General features: G+C 39.2%; 1 protein-coding gene across 7 annotated transcripts; it reads right to left on the bottom strand.

Moving 5' to 3' along the window:
* Positions 1–390: 390 nt before the first annotated feature.
* On the bottom strand, positions 391–16767 carry LOC139608682 (uncharacterized). Of its 7 annotated transcripts, XR_011685073.1 has the most exons (9): positions 16581–16766; positions 16068–16198; positions 15344–15444; positions 14728–14876; positions 13801–14029; positions 12396–12616; positions 4889–4930; positions 4676–4767; positions 1756–1893 (listed from the first exon to the last, which is right to left on the bottom strand). XR_011685073.1 is itself a non-coding variant. In XM_071462656.1 (8 exons), exons 2-8 carry the CDS (start codon positions 16184–16186, stop codon positions 1726–1728), a joined length of 1029 nt encoding a protein of 342 aa, XP_071318757.1. In that variant the 5' UTR covers positions 16187–16192; positions 16572–16767; the 3' UTR covers positions 391–1725. The 7 variants fall into 7 exon arrangements, 5 of the variants coding, with proteins under 5 accessions (XP_071318757.1, XP_071318756.1, XP_071318758.1 ...); XM_071462656.1 differs by lacking the exon at positions 4676–4767 and having other exon boundaries at positions 391–1893; positions 16068–16192; positions 16572–16767; XM_071462655.1 differs by lacking the exon at positions 4676–4767 and having other exon boundaries at positions 391–1893; positions 16581–16767.
* Positions 16768–18562: the final 1795 nt, after the last annotated feature.

Genomic DNA, 18562 nt, shown 5'->3' with positions numbered 1-18562 from the left:
TGATTCAGTTTCCAGAGGAATTGCAGCCTGGATCAGTTTACCTTGTTACCTTGTCACACTATGTTCTGGTCTGATCTCCATGTCCATTTCCGCTCAGCCCTCCCGCCCCCCCCCTTCCACCACCCCAGTCACCACCAGGCCGCCCAACAGAGCTCGCTTTGTCCCTGTGGCCAGTCATCCATTCCTAATCTCCAGTCTTTTACCGCACTGGAGATGTGCTGCATGCTTTCAAAGAGCAGAGTGAGCTGTTGATGCATGCCGTCCATCTCATACATGAAGCTCTGAAGGAACCTTGTGACCCTGTAGTGACAAATGACCGAATATTATAGATCATTTGCACCATGCAGACCTGAAGGAAAGAAACCACTGTATTCAAAACGAGAAGCAATGAATCATTAAATCTGTTTATTATAACACCAGATAATACAAATGCATGTAAACATAAAAACACGATGACTGAAAAAAAAAAACACACCAATGAATAAAACCACCATGCTTAAATAAATCAATTGAAGAGTATGGTTAGCAATCGTGCGTCTTGAGTTGGCTTGATGCTGAAAGTGCTTGACATTTTTTTTTGTTTTTTTTTTAATGAACAATATTCATTTAGTGAAAATACAATAAAACCTGCATGCACCTACCACTCATCAAAATTACATATAGTAATTTTACTTCTTATCCCAGATCATACAATATTGCCACTACTGTTTGTCAAGTGAAAACTGTTCCTGAGGACTCTCTTAAGTACTGAAGTTTAAATATGCAAAGACAATGAATTCATCAAAAACACTTACAAATTCAAGCAACATCTCAGAGCAAGCAGAGTCTAAAAAATGTGCACCTATTAGTGCAAACAGCACAGTGCTGTTTGTACAACTACCAATGATCTGTCCCTCCCTCAGGTAAAACAGTAAACAGACATTTTGAAAAAGTGAGGAGCTTGAGTACAGTGTAATGATGTTTCAGGTAGAGAGATGCCATGCAAAGAGATACCATCAACACGGAGAGCTCCCTCTATTGCATTAGCTAAAGGCACTGATATCTTGATGGAAATAACTTCATTTTGGCCACTACCAGGCCCAGTAAATACAATTGCTAGCTGTTAGCGCAGCTGTGTAAGCCTGGTAACTGATGGAAAGTGACTCAGACACAGTTATGAATGGTGCTGGTGGCTGCGCCTGTGCGCTCTTGAATACGTTATCGTCTCCTCTGTGCTGTAGAGCATATTAATAAAGCACCTTACAGTCACACCGTCTAAACATACTGTAAATCACTTCCCATTAAACCCATAGAGGCAGTAACATGCTCAACCCTCATCGTACTGGAGGCCACCGGTTTTTAACTGCCACAATTAACACATTAAACACTTCAATCCTGAACTGATGTGACACAATCAGCTAACATAATGATTAATTAATGGCTTGTGTAAAGTGTGGGCTAGCCCTAGAAATTCAAAACAAGAGAAAGTTAATCAGGCTAATTGTCTGAAACCATCTTCATTAACATAATATTGCCACTGAGGATCAGAAAATCAGGAAAATTAGCAAATGGGCCTTTTTCTTTTCTCACATTAAGACATTCAGGGCTTGTACTGTTAGTACAATATAACCAAATACAAACACTGCATAGTAAAAGGCACTCAGTAAAAATGAACTAAATAGAGTTTTTTTTTTGCATCTGCATATTCTTTGTGATGGCTATCCTCTTTATTGCCCATACACACAGTCATATGCTGAGTGTGATGCTGTGAATGGTGTTCGCTGGGATTTTGGCATCTGCTTCCTCCCCGCTGATCCTGAAGATGACAAAGGTGTTGGATGGGATGGTGGTGGTGGCGCTCAGGGATTTACCCAGCCACCCATGAGAGCCACGCTTATACATTTTAACCGTTACCTGCAAGGTAGGACAGGGAAACGTAAACAGGAAATACAGATGATTGAGGTTAGACGGTGAGGATTTATTCAGAAACTTCTGGTCTAAAGACAAGGTGCCTTGCATGGATTATCAGGGCTTGTCCCGGGGTCGTGACCCTGACTCTGACCTCTTGACCTCTGGTTAGAGCTGAGCAGACACTCATGACTTTCACCTTTGACCACTACACTTACAAGCTGTTGCTTAGTTGGCGGGCCTGTAGATTGAAGAACCACTATAAACCTACTGGTTGTGGCTCGTTGAAAGAGGGACCAGGGTTAATCATGGGTAAAATATAAAAGGTCCACAGAACAATGGCTCTATTTCAGTTTATAGCCAGTAAATTTACATTGAAATTTAGTTGTTTTTTTGTTTTTACCATATTTAGCTTAGTTTGAACAAAAATGCCTAAACCTCTTTTTTTTCGTGCAAATAACCAAATCTGTGCTTTGAAGCTGCAACTAGTAAATTTTCTTCATTACCAGTTAATCTGCTGATTATTTTCCAGATTGTTTCATTTGGCAAAGTATTAAAGTTTTGCATGAAAAGTGACTCAAACAATGAATCAATTAGCAAAATCATTGCTGATTAATTTGGACTAAGTGATGACTAGACTTTTTCAGTTATTCCATTATTGGAGAGGTCAATTATAGTATGAACATGAATGTTTGTAGTTTTCTATTGTATTACGTGGTTTAAAAAAAAAATCAGTTCTCCTTTTACCGGAAAATAATACTTAGATACTATTCATGAACCAATTAGTTGTTCAATGAAATTGCTTTTGAAAAAATTAACTTTCCCTAACCCTGCAAAAATATTGTGTCAGAAAAGCTGTCTGAAACAGAATAAATATTAAATTAACCTTGTTCTCACTGTGAGCTTTTTTAATTCCCCTCCACATCTTGAATGGAGTCATACCTCTCTTGATTTTATGTAGGTTGTAGGGCATAATACGCTTTAACACTACATCAAAACTGCCTGTTATGTTTGAGCCTGACAATGGAAGCCTAACTAGATTTAGACATGCAGGTAACTGAACCACATCCATTTCAAAAAGAATGCCTCGCTGCATCTCTTGTTTGGCTGCATTTACAGGGGATAACAGAATATTACAGTGCCTTTTCACAGTTCCATTTTCTTTCACTTTAGCATTAGGCAATTTTTCAATTATTATTTTTTTCCATGTTCTTTCATCCCTGGCTCTCCATAATGTCTGGGCCTTTTAGTTAATGGTAGCGACAGTCAGAGCCCAGTATATCGGCCCTTGTCCATTTTGCAGGTCATTGTGGAAGCCCAATAGGCCTTTTATTACGCCGACATCAAAAGGCAGATAAGCATTAGAGGTGGGGAAAATACCCTGCACTAGATATGTTCCCTCTTTCCTTTGTCTGCTATTGAAAGTGATCATTTTAATAGTGAAGAGGTTGGTGAGCTTTGGGGCTGATGGGAAGTGCGACACCCCTGACAGCCCACGAATATGAGCAAGTCGATAACACAACACAAGCACACAACACCTGCACACTCTTGCTGCTAACCTAATTATCTGCAACAAAGGCCACTGCGATTTCAGGCACACATCTTTCCACCATTTACTTACTTATTAGTGTGCATTAAAACAGGGAGAAAGAGAGAGAAAAACTAAACAATTGTGTCTTATATTGCAGCCTTGGCTGAACGCCACATGGCTCGTATTACAATAGCATCAGACACTTCAGAGTGAGTGAGTGTCTATTAATTTGGGATGCATGAAAAAATAGCTTCATGACAGCTGGTGGCAGAGAGGCATAAAAACCAACACAAAAACATCAGGGAGGAATTATTCTAACAAATTATAGCCAAACGTAATAGTTGGTAATCAGCAATTAACTACTTTAGAGGAAGTTGAGTACTTCCATCTTTGTGGTGCTAAGGGGGCACAGACACAATACTATATTAAAACTATTCACTTCATATAGCAAGAGCAGTGTGAGAGGCTATGAAGCACATATACTGCCTTTGCAGGGAAGCATCCAAAGAGCATTTACCTCCATCAAGGCTGCACAAACAGAAATATGCATAGGAGATAACCATGCTGAATGGATTACCTGCCTTCAACAATCTGGAAACTGGTTATTAGAAAAAGGTATTAAAAAAAATTTAAAAAATTTTTTTCCAGAAATATTACTGAGAATTTGTAGTAATGGCTTCATGTCGTTTAGGCTAACAAGGACACATCCTATACCAACAGATTCTACAGAAAATCTACACAGAAATACCAAAACAAGACCAATTTACATTAATCTTGTTATGCCATACAGGAAGGATGCTGCCGTCTTTGGCATCGAATCAAAGAGGGGAGTTGTGTGTGGTCTAGACTACCTGTCTGCCAGGTGTTGTTCTGTAGAGACGATGTGTCAGGTACAGGAATTGTTACTACATGTTACCCTTTCAGCCACTTGAGGCAAGTGTCTGAGGGTGAAGACGATTCGGTGTCTTATTTACAGTAGAATAAAGTGTAAAGGAGCTGCTGACGTAAAAAAAATGTTATTTAAAGTGCAATCTGCTTCCTACATTTAAGATGAAATGTAGCAGCTGCACAGCCTCCAAAAAGCCACGACGAACAGATGAAAAGTTTGACTGTGAATTGTCAACAAGTGTACAAGAATCATTACTATTTCAAGCACAGACAGGCCTGCATGTGTGTATGTCTGTATATAGCTCTTCATGGCGAGGATAGGACCCTTGGGGCTAAGGTTGGGTGTCACACAAAGGGCTGAGAGCTCACCTAACGGTGTCTACCCCTGTTCAGCCTCTCACTTTCGGTGTCGTGGGAGTCATGTGAATGACATCACTCCTCACATTTCAACGAGACAAACTCTGTAAACAGATGGTAAATAAGAACGCAATCATAAATCCTGCCTCTGGTTCACTGTTCACCTTTTACCCTCCTTAACTCAAGACAACAGCTCATTCTCCACCTCAAAAAAGGAAACCTTACAGTTAGCTGATAGCAGTCTCCACTGGTTTCCTTATCTTCTACCTGTGGGGATGAACAAATAAACATGCATCATGACCTTTGTATTGTGAATTCATACTATAGATCATCTAATTGTTTCGGTATGAATGTGATTATTTGCCGTTAAAAGCTCTGACAGGTCTGACAAACGTGAATAATGTGAGGAACTGTGTAATTGGGTAGAGACGTGTCACCACCTGCGTGTATTGCCATTGACAAAAGTTCAGATTCTTGCCTGATAAAGTCAAAGAATCCCAGTGGGGTATCCGTCAGCGGGGGCTGTTACCTGGAGCCATGGGTGCAGTGTTTCAGGTGAACTCTGAGTGAGCGTAACGCCACACCAGCCTCAGACGACGGGCTCTTTGTTCCGCACCGTGTCTCACCAGACACAGATGGGGAGAAACACTGAGCAACACACCTCCGGCGCACCAAACATCTTTGTCGACGAGCCAAATGCGATGGAATCAGACCAAAAATGTTTCGCTGTCATTTTGGCTGGATGTAACAAGGCAATTAGGTAAACGCTGTGTGGTTTGGCTCACTAGATGAATATATTAACGGCAGCTCGGAGAGGTGTGAATCAATGGATTATCAATGGTTTGATTCAATTTAATTCATGAACTTGGTGGTTTGATCCGAGACAGATAACAGTTTTTCTCAATTTGATTTTAGTTTGGATTTACTGACTAAGAAACATTACATAAATATATGGGATGCTATCTTTATTCTAATTATGTTTTTAACAAAACCTTTTCCAATAAAAAGTGTTCAATACCCAATTTAAAGATTCAACATGTTTTATAGGAAATAAAAAGCAAATGAACCTTTTTACCAAGCACTGTTCAGTCACTGGCTCTATGCAGTGCTTTCAGAAATTTCTGGTACTCATCAACTAATCAAAATTATCAAAGGGTACAAAACCATAAGATGCAATGTCTGTATCTTTAGAGTAGACTTTCATCTTTTTGGTCATTATGGTAATTTTAATGCCTTGTCTTAAACATTTTCCACATACAATTCACAGCAAAGAATAAACATAATCTGAAATCCTGCAAATATGGTGTCTCCCTACCATCCAATGTGTAAATCCTTGAAAACATGATGTCGAAAATAAATTCAGCACAGAGCTCTAAAGATGAAAAATAGTCCATTTGTTTTAATTTCGAAGAACCTCTCTGAAAAGCAGGGATGGGGGTCAAAAGGTTCAACAAGTTAAACAATTTCCCTCGTTTTTGAATATCTGTTCAATGTTGCCTGAACAGTGCTAAGCACACATTTCACTCTCAGCAGTGTGGCAGCAGCAGTCGTAATATTAATTTATTGACAGTGATACAAGTTTAGGTAAGTGAAAAAGAGCAATCTGATTTTATTTCTTTTACCACATTGATGCATTAAATTTGCAAAATTTATAAATGATGCATCAACAATGCAAGGAGGTTTTGCACTTCATAGGTTTGAAACAAAAGCTTATTTTTAATACTGATTAATGTGTCAAATAATTTTTGTCTGTTTATCGCTGAAATGTTAGTGTAATAAATATCAGAAAATAGTGAAAAATCTCCATCACAAGTTCCCAGAGCCAAAGGTGATGTTTTTATTGTGCCTGCTTTGTTCAACTAGCAGTCAAAGACATTCATTTTACAATGATAAAGAACAAAGACAAGTAGGGAATCCTCATATTTGAAAAGCTGGAATCGGTTAATGTTTTTCATTTTCCAATTAGCAGATAATCAACATTTTTTGACAAGTTTCTGTTGACAAACTAATTAAGTCATCTACTAATTATTTCAGTGCTAGAGGAGAGTTAACCCCCCCCTAATGGCATCAGTCCAGTAACTGCTTGCTTGCCGCATCACTAATATACTTACTGCATGAAATACTCCAACATCATAACTGAACTCTTCTGTGCCCCAGTTCTGGACCATCCATTAAGATGCCTAAACTTTGGTTTGGTGACATTACCGTCTACGTCCATAACTACATTTGTCTAAAGCCATGAACGCAAAAAAAATGACTGGTTAAGTTCCGAATAGCTACGTCTCTGCTTCCAAACAACCTGCCTCAGCTAACAGGAAGCCATTAGACTCTTGGCAATAACCATTTACATCCATTCACCCAGCTCTGACTTTATTTCCATCCACATAAGTGCATTTTCTGCGAGAGGTTAAAATATGAATCCCCCTCCTTTTTCTCCTCAATGGGTCTGGTTGTCTGGCTGACTTGAGAGGGCACAATCTATGACTGATTTAATTTGCTCTTTACGAACATCTCTAACAGCATTACCCCCGGAGCATACACTGACTGCCCCCATCTGACTCCATTAACTCCCAAATCAGGTTTAAAGACCATATTGATGCCGTCCGTTATTAAGGGTGATTATCAAAACAACAGACAATGGGCCAAAGTGTCTGTTAACTAGTTTATCCATAATTTCACGTAACTGTAACAGATGGCAGGGCTGTCAATTATATACTGTATCTGCTGCACACAGTGGCCACACACTGTCTGGATATGCAGCATATTAGCCTTTACATTAAAAGAACGATAGTCTGCTCACAGGTGGCCAAAGGAAATGGACTGAGCACACAAAATAAACTATGATATTAAATGCAAAACACAGAAATACACCAGTTTGTGAGAACTCACCAATTACCAGCTGGTGTTTTCCAGCGGTCACTGAGAGTTTCGCTGTATAATAATAAGAAGAATAAAAAATAGAAAGTCACAGATAAAAAATTTGAAACGTTATTCAACGTCATTAAGTCCACTTCACCACCTTTATTCTCCTCAATTAACGAGAATGGCTTTTGAAACTGTAATTAAGTGTCTCTGCTCCACTCGGCCTCTTCATTATTCATGAATCCCTATTGATCACATCGTACAACCTATACTGTGGGGATCACTGGAATATCCTGAATCCCCAAAACAAATAGCTGAGCTGAGTGAGACAAAATTAACATCTTGGCCAGTGACCAAAGAAAAGTTTCCATCAGATACTAAATCCAGCATTTGATGCCAAAGTGGATGATGTCAGAGACTCATGAGTAGGAAAATACTGTATCAAGCCTTTATGGTCTTGTTAGATATGCCACTGCACAGGGCTGGGCAATAATTCAATACAATTGTTCACTGACTATGAATATGATCATATCTTTAGGGCTGCAAATAATGATACTTTTCATTACTGAATCTGCATTTATTTGATTAATAGTTTTTTCTATAAAATGTTAGGGGGAAAAAACTCATTACAGGGTCCAAAGTTATGTCGTCAAATTGCTTGTTTTATCAAACTAACAGTCAAAAACTCAAAACATTTTAAGTAAAGGATCTAATCTCCATGAATGACAAGCTGGAAACAGAGAATATTAGGATATTTGCTTGTAAATTTGCTGAAATGATTAAAATACTTTCCAAGTTAAATATGTAATGTCATTATTTTACAAAATTCTGCTGTCAAAATTAATTATTCCAAGCAATAGAACAATAGAAACTCATTAAATCAATAACTGAACTTTTCTACAGATGTACAGCATCACAATAAAACACATTTCATTGGATTGAACATCAATTATTTTATATGTGATTTTTTGAAATACTTTGAACATTTTTGTTAATTAGAAAAAAAATGTTGATTTTAATCACATTGCTCAGTCTTATGAAATCATTTGGCAATATTAGGACTTATTTTTTTGTTTTTTTTGCTTTGAGTATACAATACAGTATATATACATACAATCTGTATGGGTATCACAGATATTTCTACCTGCTGTGTGTCTTGAACAACCACAGCTCATTCCGCATTCAAAGAAATTATTATGTAATGAATATTAATGTATTGGAGCTTTATTTTAAACATGTATTCAAATTTACTCAATCTCAATCTCCACCTGTATTAAGTAGGAATGTGTAAAACATGAACTCTAGCGGTTGATGTTTAACTAAATTAACAAAAGAGCGCTTGAAGAGCTCTCTAAAATGACTGGTATTGCAGGCTGGGTGATGAATTTGGAGGAAACACATTGAGTCATCTTCAAACTGACAGATGCAGAATCTCTCCACGGGACTCTTCACTGCGGTTTAGTGCTCGAGTGAAAAAATAGATTTTGCCAAGTTTAATCACACGCTATTACAAGGCAGCTTTTATCATTGCCTTCCACCGTGTAAGTGCTGGTGTCTTCACTAGTTCATTACAGACACTTGTGATTCTGCAGCACCCTTCTCATGTGTAATTGCATGGTTAGCTTTCCTCTGTAGCTTCCTACACACACTCTGGTTGAAATTATTTCCAATTCCAGTTTCCTTTCGAGAGCGATGCTGCAATTACAGAAACCTGAACATCCTGGTAATTTCCCCACAATTTTCATTTTTGTCGTGAAATGCTGTGCACCTAATAGATCTTTTTCTCTGAGAAATTCTTCAAAAAAACTTTCCTTTTAAACTCGCAGACATCATCCTTCCACCGAGCTTAGTCCAGTACTTGACGAACCCGATGAGCAGTGAACTCTACGGGACTGACAATCTGATAAATTGCACTTTTTGTGAAACAACTTTTGTGATTCTTCTCTGGTAACAGAAAATATACATCTGAGTTGTTTCTGTGGTAAAAAAAACTTCCATTTACAAGACAGAGAAATCACAGGCATAGCCATGTTCCATATTTTTTTTGCGTTTACACAGCAAACATAAGGTTTTGCCATATTTGAAAATGACTCTTGTAAATAATTTATAATTAATAGTAATAGATACTGCATATGTTTTCTTCAAATGGCTGAATTTTCTTTTTTCCTCCCTACATAAAGAGACCAAAAAGCCACAGCGTTTGCCAATATTATCTATTTAGGCAGCAGAATTTGCAGGCTTTGTAAATGGCCAGCTCCTGGCCTTTTGTGTGCCTCCATTCATTATCACCACAAAGCGGTTGATGTCTCCCCTCTCTGCCTTTTCTGTGCTAAGCATGGAGTGCACCAGCCTGTCCATTACAGTCCTGTGACGCGTGCAGCCCGGGAGATGGCCAAACAGAGAGGAATGTCAGCGTGGAGTTAAATTAACAAGCTACATCTGTTTGGAATCTGTGGCCAGTCACAGACACGAGATGTAGCTGCAGCAAACGAGGCCTGATTATTTGTTAGCCGAGATGTTGCTGGTGAATTCACAGCTTTTCGCTTGGTGGCTTTGCTTCTATTAATCAGCTGACAGGGTGGCGTAGTCAAGTTACGGTCGAAGGAACTCGATTGTTGTTTCTCAGCTATGCAATTAGTAGACATTCTATATGCTGACTGCGAATTAGGAGACTTTTCTTAAACACAGGGGCTCCATTTCTGCACCTCCTGAATAGGCTGGATTATATAAACTGGTACAAAAGCTTCATGAAACAGTCAAATTTCAGAGTAGGAGACGACATGAAGATGAACAACATAAGTAACCTGCACTTTAAATTATGACATGAATAGATCTTAAGCTCTTTCTCTTTCTCCCTAACACACACACACACACGTCCACACACACACTGTAATTACCCCTCAATCCATACAAATTGAATGAAGCCAGAACCGTGGTCTAAGAATATAGACCATAATTAATAAATTACAGCCACTCTACTCAATCATTCTCCACTTTGGGGACATGTAGACATCCCATTCTCCGCAGAGTAATTGACCGAGCCCACAGAAAACACACCTAGTGTCTCCACGGTGGCTTCATGGATGCATCTGGTGCCACTTCTTAGAACCAAACAGATGCCTGAGTGAAACTGTAGGTCATATCGCAGATCTTCCAGCCTGTGTGTTTACAAGTAACAAATCAAAAGCATGCATTATTTCTGGGCTCTGAAAATACGCCTGGGGGAGCTATCAGGTTTCTTTGCCGCCCCCCGCCCCAAGCTTCCCCACGCAGCTGCTACACACAAGGAAGGATCTTTTTCTTTTTTTCTAAAGAAGAGAGGGTGACACAGTCATCAAGTCCAAAGGAGCAAAACCTTAAAATGTTTAAATCCGGGGGTTAAATCTATTTTTTCCTGGTGGTTATTGCAGCTGAATACTTGAAATCTGATAATGGGAAACATATATATATGTAGGTGTGTATTTGAACAGATTAAGTCAGGTGAAACAGATATAAAAGCAGGATATTTACTATCCATTTTCAAAGTGACATATCTCTCTGGAATATGGGGGCATCATGCACCTCACACTGCCTCCATTTACAAATATTTCTTTGAAAATAATCTATTTCCTTGTCGTCGTGTGTGTCCCCTTGGGCTAGAAAAAGGGCCCACTGAAGACTGTCTAATGATTGTTGGGTCATGTATCAAATGCACAGCAGCTGGAGGCAAGAGGGGAGAGTACATACAGTCTGGGTGTTTGGGGTGGTGGAGGGTTGGGGTGTGGGAGGGCAAACTGAAGCCTGAGTGGAGTCTGTAAGGAAAGCCCCGTCTGAGTGTTTGGGTGCTGACAGTGGGTGAGAATCTGTAATGGCTGCTGAGCAGGGGTCACACGCGCTGCACCTTAAGAGCTCTGACCTTTGTCTGTTTTACTTGTAGTTTAATCAACAAATTCATTTAACGAGCAGGACTGAAGCACAGTGACACAAACAAAAACAGCTGTATGTCTGTGGATGTTTTCAGGTAAAAATGTCACATTATTTTGTGTAAATCGCTTGGATTCAACCTTTATATTCACTGCCATAGTGACAGTTAATATCTCCATTAATAACATCTGGAGAGAATTGGTAATTCATTAGACAAATTCATGCAATAAAATAAACAATAATAATCCAAAATATTAACAGATCTGAGAATGTGAATAGGTTTAGATGATGGTTTCAGACTGTGCACTTGCCATGATTTTTCATTCAATCACCAGCTAATGAATGCCTTGCAGGCAGGCAGAATGACTTACCTTAATATAAAACTGAAGAGTTAAAGCAGAAATTAACACTAGGAGTGCTAATTGCAATGATCTGGGAGCAAACTAGAGTGAAGGCAGCCGTAGAGGTTTAAAAGAAGCTCCATTCAGCTGTGAATTAAGATTTTTGGAAAGCACCATAATTGCTTTATTTCTAAATAAATAACGGCTGTAATTAGTTGAACTTTGCTTAATAATCATAAATGATCTCTCTGTGGTGTGGTATTTTTTTTATTGTATGAATGGCTCTTGGCAAAAATTATATGATAATCACTTAATGTGATGTTTATACAGTAATAGCCTAACATTTTTAAATGGCCCTAATTGTTATCAAATAACTGTAAAATTGCTGTGATGTTCTGCAGTCTTCCGCCTGAATCAAACCTGTGTTTTCCGAGCTCCCCGATCATGAGAGGAATGACTGAAAATTGACTGAGAGCCATAAAGTACTACTGCCACCTGCTGGTCCTCTGGCTCATGTTAGGCTCTGCTTCATATTATTATTTAGAGCCACTGACACAGCTTCCAACCCTCATTTACAGGCAGTACCTGGTCCTGGTAGCTCATCAGAGCCAGTGCAGTGGACTGACCTGAGGAGCGTGTCCCAGCAGGGCCCACAGTGAGTCAGCTGACAGGGTCTTGACTCTGGAAAACTCAAGCGTGTCCATCTCCTGTCTGTTGAGAGCGATGTACTTGCAGCCTTGGTAGTCTCCTTTCAGCTGCCCGCCACAGTGCAGCCGCACCAGATCCCATGTTCCCACCCTCCTCAGGACCTCCCGCACTGACTCCATCTGCCTGTACGACAGATGACCTGCAGAACAAAAAACACAACTTGACCTGGCAGCATTTCTGTCAAAAGCCTGTTTAAAAAAATTATATTATATGGTGGTATTTATTGCACAGTAAAAAAAAAAAAAAGGCAAGTTGTTTGTCGTTTGTCTCTTTTTTCATGTCATCAGATGAAAGATGAAAGGAAATGAGAGGAGAGAAGAGAAGGAGGGGATGACATGCAAGAACAGTACCCTGCAAAATTCAAACTGGGGACATTTCGATTAATTATCGCCTCATTTCCAAAACTTAATCAACTGTTTCAAAATTCATGAAATATATGTCATTATCATAAAACAAGACTACGAACAGAATAAAGAGAACCACTGCACCAAAACAGGGAAAAACATCCTTAAAACAAGTGGATTCATTAAGGAAACAAGTTGATTTTATTTTTAAATCCTGACGTGTCATTTTTCTTGATTCCTACAGCACTGTTTGTTTTATTCTGTCGGTTTCTGAAACAAGCTCATTTGGAAACAGATTAAAAATGATCCGTCAGCACAGACTGATTCTCTAACATGTTTTCAGACTCACTGATAAGAGAGAAATACAACCAGTCCTCCAACCATAGGTCGATTTTTTTTCAACCCTATGATACAACCCATAGGAGTGTGTCCAGAAAGCGCCTATGGCGGCAGGCATACCAGATGTTGGTTGTCATGGTTACAAAAATAAACACACGGACTGTACCGACAGCGGCATACCTACCTTCATTACCATGGTTACTATAACAACAATCATGGCTTTGTTAGCTTTTGGCACAAAACAAAACTAGTACTTTCTTATCATTACACGATCTTTGTTGTCATGGCTACAATACTAACAACATGGTTAACTTTCACATGGGAATCGAACGCCCTTCTCATGTGTTTCGTTGACCCATCCATCCACCACAACCACCTCCTGACGTGGACTTTGTCGCTCTGTGAACTACGTTACTGCACTTTTCCCTTTGCTCCTGTCATGATTACTACGACCACTAGGTGTCGCCTAACAACAAAATGTAACTATGGGTCAACATCACCTGCTGCGCAGATGACCTATGGGCTCGTTTTTTACAGGACACTCACGAGAATCAACATGATAAGATGGAGATTCTTCTGGTTTAATAGATCACTGATTGAATTCCTTAAGTATTAACGTCTCTTTTATGGACCCACTCACCAGAGAGCCAGGAGGGAGTCAGTGCATCTGAGATCCAGGCCATGTAGCCCTCCCTGAAAGATCTGAGGAAGTCGTCTATCTGGCTGTGGGAGACCAGCTCCCTCCTCTTCGTCAGCTCCTCCTCCAGCTCGCAGTCTGGGGAGGGGAAGATGACCCTGGGGAAGAAAAGGCTTTGACGCACGGACACTCCACTCCTCTTCAAATGGCCACATAAGTTAGCCATCTTGGTCTAGAGGAGAAGAGAGTTACATCTAGGGATGGAAGTGATTATTTTCATTGAGTTTCGATTCTCTTGTTAAATTAAAAGCTGGTTTTGAAGAAAAAAAACATGATATCTCAGTAATTACCAGTTCTGTTATATGATGATTATATTAGAGACACCAAATTTCAGACACCCCCTTTTTAATCTCTAATTGGACCCATTTTAAGAAATTATACATCCTCAAATTGGCACAGACGGTCGAGCTGTATCTGCTTTGTGTAAATTAATGAAGTTAATAGATCCAATTCAAGCAGAACTATTTCAATAATGCAGTGTGTGTTTGCCATCAGACTCTTCTGTCAAGCTCCCAGTCCAAATTGAGCATCTATAGAGATGGAAATGAATGACTCCTCACAGACCCAGGCACATAAGGTGACAGCTGTGTTTAGGCACCTGCCTGCTTTCACCCCCCCATGAACATAATTATGGCCTTTCAAATGAAGAGCACCCACTTGGGAAGTTTAGGAAGCCCCAGTGTAGTGTTTGAAATTTCCATATAAATTGTTATGGTGACTCATAATCTCTTAACACGACTGGGGTTTGGATGAAAACAATGTACTGGACAACTGATTGGACCTTGGGCTTAAATGTGCCAGACAGTTTGACATTTAGGTTTTTATGATGCTGTGTTAATGTTTCAAGCTACGCGTGTATTTTTTTTTTACCATGATAGCTTTGATGGGATCTTCAGTCTGCTCAATGCAGGTATTGGTAAAGTTTTGGTCCTCTTCTTTCACTTTCACATGCCAGTTTTGGTTGTGTGCAGACACTGTGCCACTCCAGAGTTTTACATCAATGCAGAAGATCCCCTGGCCTACGTAAAAAATTTTAAAAAAGAAACACAAAAAACAAAACATTAATCTAAGTTAAAGTTTCATGTTAATTTACTACTTTAACTTACAGTTCATACAACAAAATAACAAGATTAGCGGTATGACACAGGAATGGGTGATAGGGATAACAAATCTTCTATCATAATGTGATATAACTCAACAACTTCTGGAAATTCATTTGGGAAACTATAGATAAAATAATTGGATAGGAATATCAATACATAAGGAATATAATGTGGTGCTGATGACCATGACCATGAAATGATTCACTCCTCACTTAAATGTATAGTAACTCAGCTACAAAGACCTGGAAAATGCAACATTTAAGATATATCTTGATATATTATATTATGTGCAGACCATATTGAATTCCAAATCACAGTATGAATGTCATATTGATTTATTGCCCAGTGCTGTCATGAAATACCATTTCATTACAGACACCAACCTGTGAGGATAACAATGTTGATGTCATCTTTGGTAGTCTGAAACTGGTTGGGGATACGCAGATTGGAGTAAACGTCTTCCTTTCTCAGCCCGGTGAATTTCCTACAGTGAAAATGAAATATTAGGTTTCATTTTATGTACAGATTTCTTTTTAAAGTACCGATCATGAGCAGAAACAGAAATTAAAGATGCCTTCATTGATTTTTTTTGGCCACCTGGGGGCAGTGGAACAACCTGTAAACACAACTCAGGCATAGTATGACCCTAAAAAGTTGATGAAGTGAATGTGTCGACAAACAACTCCCTATCTACGTGTCCAGCAGACACAGAGCAGCATTTGAGTTCATCTGCCACCTGACAAATGTAATTCTAACAGTCACACTTCTTCTAGTTGTGTTTTAGTCTCCACCAGCTCCAGAGGAAAATATCTGCTCCACTATGTTCACCAGCTAATTGCTGTCTTTGCCTATCTGCTGTTTGGTGCTAGGCATATAGCGCACAGTGGCTTTATCACAGCCTTTTCAGTGAAAACAGTGTGAGAGTGGTGAGTGTGAACTGAAACAGCAAAGTGTCAGGCCGTAAATCCAAAACAATGAGCTTACAGACACTAAAATGCCCCACACACATAAGGGTAAACTGCTGATTCTCTGTGGGATCGTCGCTACAAGCAAATCCTTTCACTCTATTTATTCATTAACACAGCTTTAAGTAAACTCAGTACTTACCTGACATGTTGTAAAAATTCAGGTAGTGTTTGTGAGAGCGGTTGGCTTTTGCCTTGGGCACTTTCTGAAGCTTTGGAGCTGATCTGAAAGTGGGTAAACAGGCTTCCAAGCTGAAGCATTATAGTCTTTGTCTGCAAAAAAAAAAAAAAAAAAGAATAGATCAACATCCAAATGACAAGGCAGATTAAAGTAAAAACAATAATAGATACAGATGTTTGGCTTTGCTCCTGCAATAGAGTCAAACTGATGCTGCTGCTTAAATTCTATTACACATGTTCAAGTTCAGCTAAAAGTTATATGTCACACACTGGGTTTAGCTAAACAAATAGCTCTGGCACTCTTATGAGCTTTAAAAGCATCCTGGAAGCTAAATGCTAACTGCTGCATCCAGGGTGAGCAGCTCTGTTGACAACACGCCTGAACTTGAACTGCAGGACCCCTGTGAAGAGAACAAAGAGCAGAGACAAGACCACATGCCGGACTCACACAAGCGCCAAACAAAACAACACCTACTGTCGAGGTGAGGAGCGTGAGGAGCCTCTGAAGAGGGAGAAAATGAGGGGAATTCACTTCGACATTTTCCCCGGCGTTAATGTCGCACCACGGGTCTTTTTTTTTTTTTTTTTTCTTTTCCAAAATACCGAGCAGGGTAACTCTATCCAGGGAGGCTGTTTCACAATTTCCCCGCCCCGCCCCCCTCCCCTCCTGCTGCACTTCCAGTTTTCCTAGAAGAAGTAAACAAGAGGCCACCTGCCCCGCCGAGACGTGACGTCAGAGCACGTCACTCGGCCCTGCCGTGTTTGAGTGACGCGTTCAGGAAACTATTTTCATGTGATGTTTATCTGAAGCTTTTGGACCGAGAGTCTGCTCAACAACTGTCGCTGGACGCTGGACACACGAACCTCGACACATGCTTGTGTCTGTGGTTATTTCTGTGTTTTCTGAAGCTGTCTTGCACCGGTTTGCGGTGGTTTTTGCGTTGATTTTCGTCTCTCTTTGTGTTTGTTTTGTTTCTTTTTGTATTTTTGAAGTTGTTTTTGCATCTCTATGTTCTATTCTTTCTATTTTTTTGTGATAATTTGGGGTCTGAAGTCATTTTGTGTCTCTTGGACATTTTGCACCTCTGTGATTTGTGTTTTTTTTTATTATTATTATTATTATTATCATTTTTTTCTTTGAGGACATTTTACATCTCTTTGTAGATGTTTTGTGTCTCTTTGTGGTCATTCAGTGTCTCATGGTTATTTTGTGTCTTTGTGTCATTTTGTAGATGTTTTATGTGTCTTTGTGGCGGTTTTGCATTGCAGCCTCTCAAATTGTAGTTGCTTTGTGTCTCTTGTTCATTTTGCTTCTGTTTGTAGTGATATGCAATCTCTGTTTGTTTGTTTCGCTCCTCTTTGTAGATGTCTTGACTCTCTCTGTGTTTTTTTTGTGGGTCTGTGCCCAATTAGCCTGTTCAGTAATTTATCCATGTCAACACCACATATGAAAATACTAAATTAGTACAAGTACATGCATTAAATGTGTATTTAAGTGAATGTAAATAAGTATTTGCAATAAAATGGACTCAGCTAGTATCAAAAGTACTCACTGTGATAAGGATGAGTGTCTTTTTAGTGCTAAGGGATGAAAAACATGTATTTCCAGCTGAGAAAAACAGTCCCACCATGAGGTCCATGCAGTGGGTGTTTTGGAGCTCTGTCCCTATCATGCAGGTGCAGCAGTTTTTGTGCTATGAAGGTGCAAAATTAGCCTGATTTGTTGTTTTTATTTTTCATTATTTATTTTTTCCCTTGTCTTTGGAATATGTGATACCGTCGAGCTTATCTTGGTTCTGGGTTCTCCTAGAATTACTGCAGCCATTAACACTAGAGGAATATGAGTCATTGAGAAACATAATACAAGTTATATATTCTCAGGTCAGTGCCAGGAGCTACATATCTGATCACCTTCTTTATATCTGATCAATATGGGCTGCTGCAAACAGCTAGGACTGGGACTGATAAGTAGATATGCGATTGTATTGATATTTTTCAGTCTGGCCATAAAAGAGAAATATTGAATGATTCAGAGAGCAATAACGCTGGTTCAAGTATGAGTTTTGATTATATTATATGTGTAATTCATTAATTCTAAGGCATACTATGATTAATTTAATGATATAACTGTACAAGATTAAGGTGAATTAAATAAATTAAATTTAACATCCATGATTACAGGTGATACTTGAGAAAATAAAAACAAATGTATCACAGTTGAGATGTTTAACCTAGAGTTGGCTGAAACTTTTAAGATTTTATATTTCGTAGCATACGGGAGGAAAATGATGAACTATACAGTGGGGTCCAAAAGTCTGAGACCACTTCTAATTCTGTTTTGCCCATATCGGCTTTTTTTCCCCTTGAAGTCATAGATAGTCCACTAAGGAATTTTTTGCACATTCAACAGGATTCTCACATCCTGCATGAGCCTACAGAGAGGATATTACAAAAGTG

This window comes from Trachinotus anak, unplaced genomic scaffold (assembly GCF_046630095.1).
Source record: "Trachinotus anak isolate AG129_WGS33_773 ecotype Australia unplaced genomic scaffold, CSIRO_AGI_Tana_v1 ptg000025l, whole genome shotgun sequence".
Classification (NCBI taxonomy): Eukaryota; Metazoa; Chordata; class Actinopteri; order Carangiformes; family Carangidae; genus Trachinotus; species Trachinotus anak.
The sequence above is the reverse complement of the archived record's forward strand: the minus strand, read 5'-3'. Positions and strand labels throughout refer to the sequence as shown.

Bases quoted from the DNA above. Each gene is read 5' to 3' on its own strand.
- LOC139608682 (XM_071462656.1), bottom strand. From the start codon at position 16,186: ATGCTTCAGCTTGGAAGCCTGTTTACCCACTTTCAGATCAGCTCCAAA. The intron at 14,877-15,343 runs GTTGGTGTCTGT...TTTTTTACGTAG, and splicing joins CAACATTGTTATCCTCACAG to GCCAGGGGATCTTCTGCATT. The intron at 4,931-12,395 runs GTCAGTCCACTG...TCATCCCCACAG, and splicing joins TGCTGGGACACGCTCCTCAG to GTAGAAGATAAGGAAACCAG.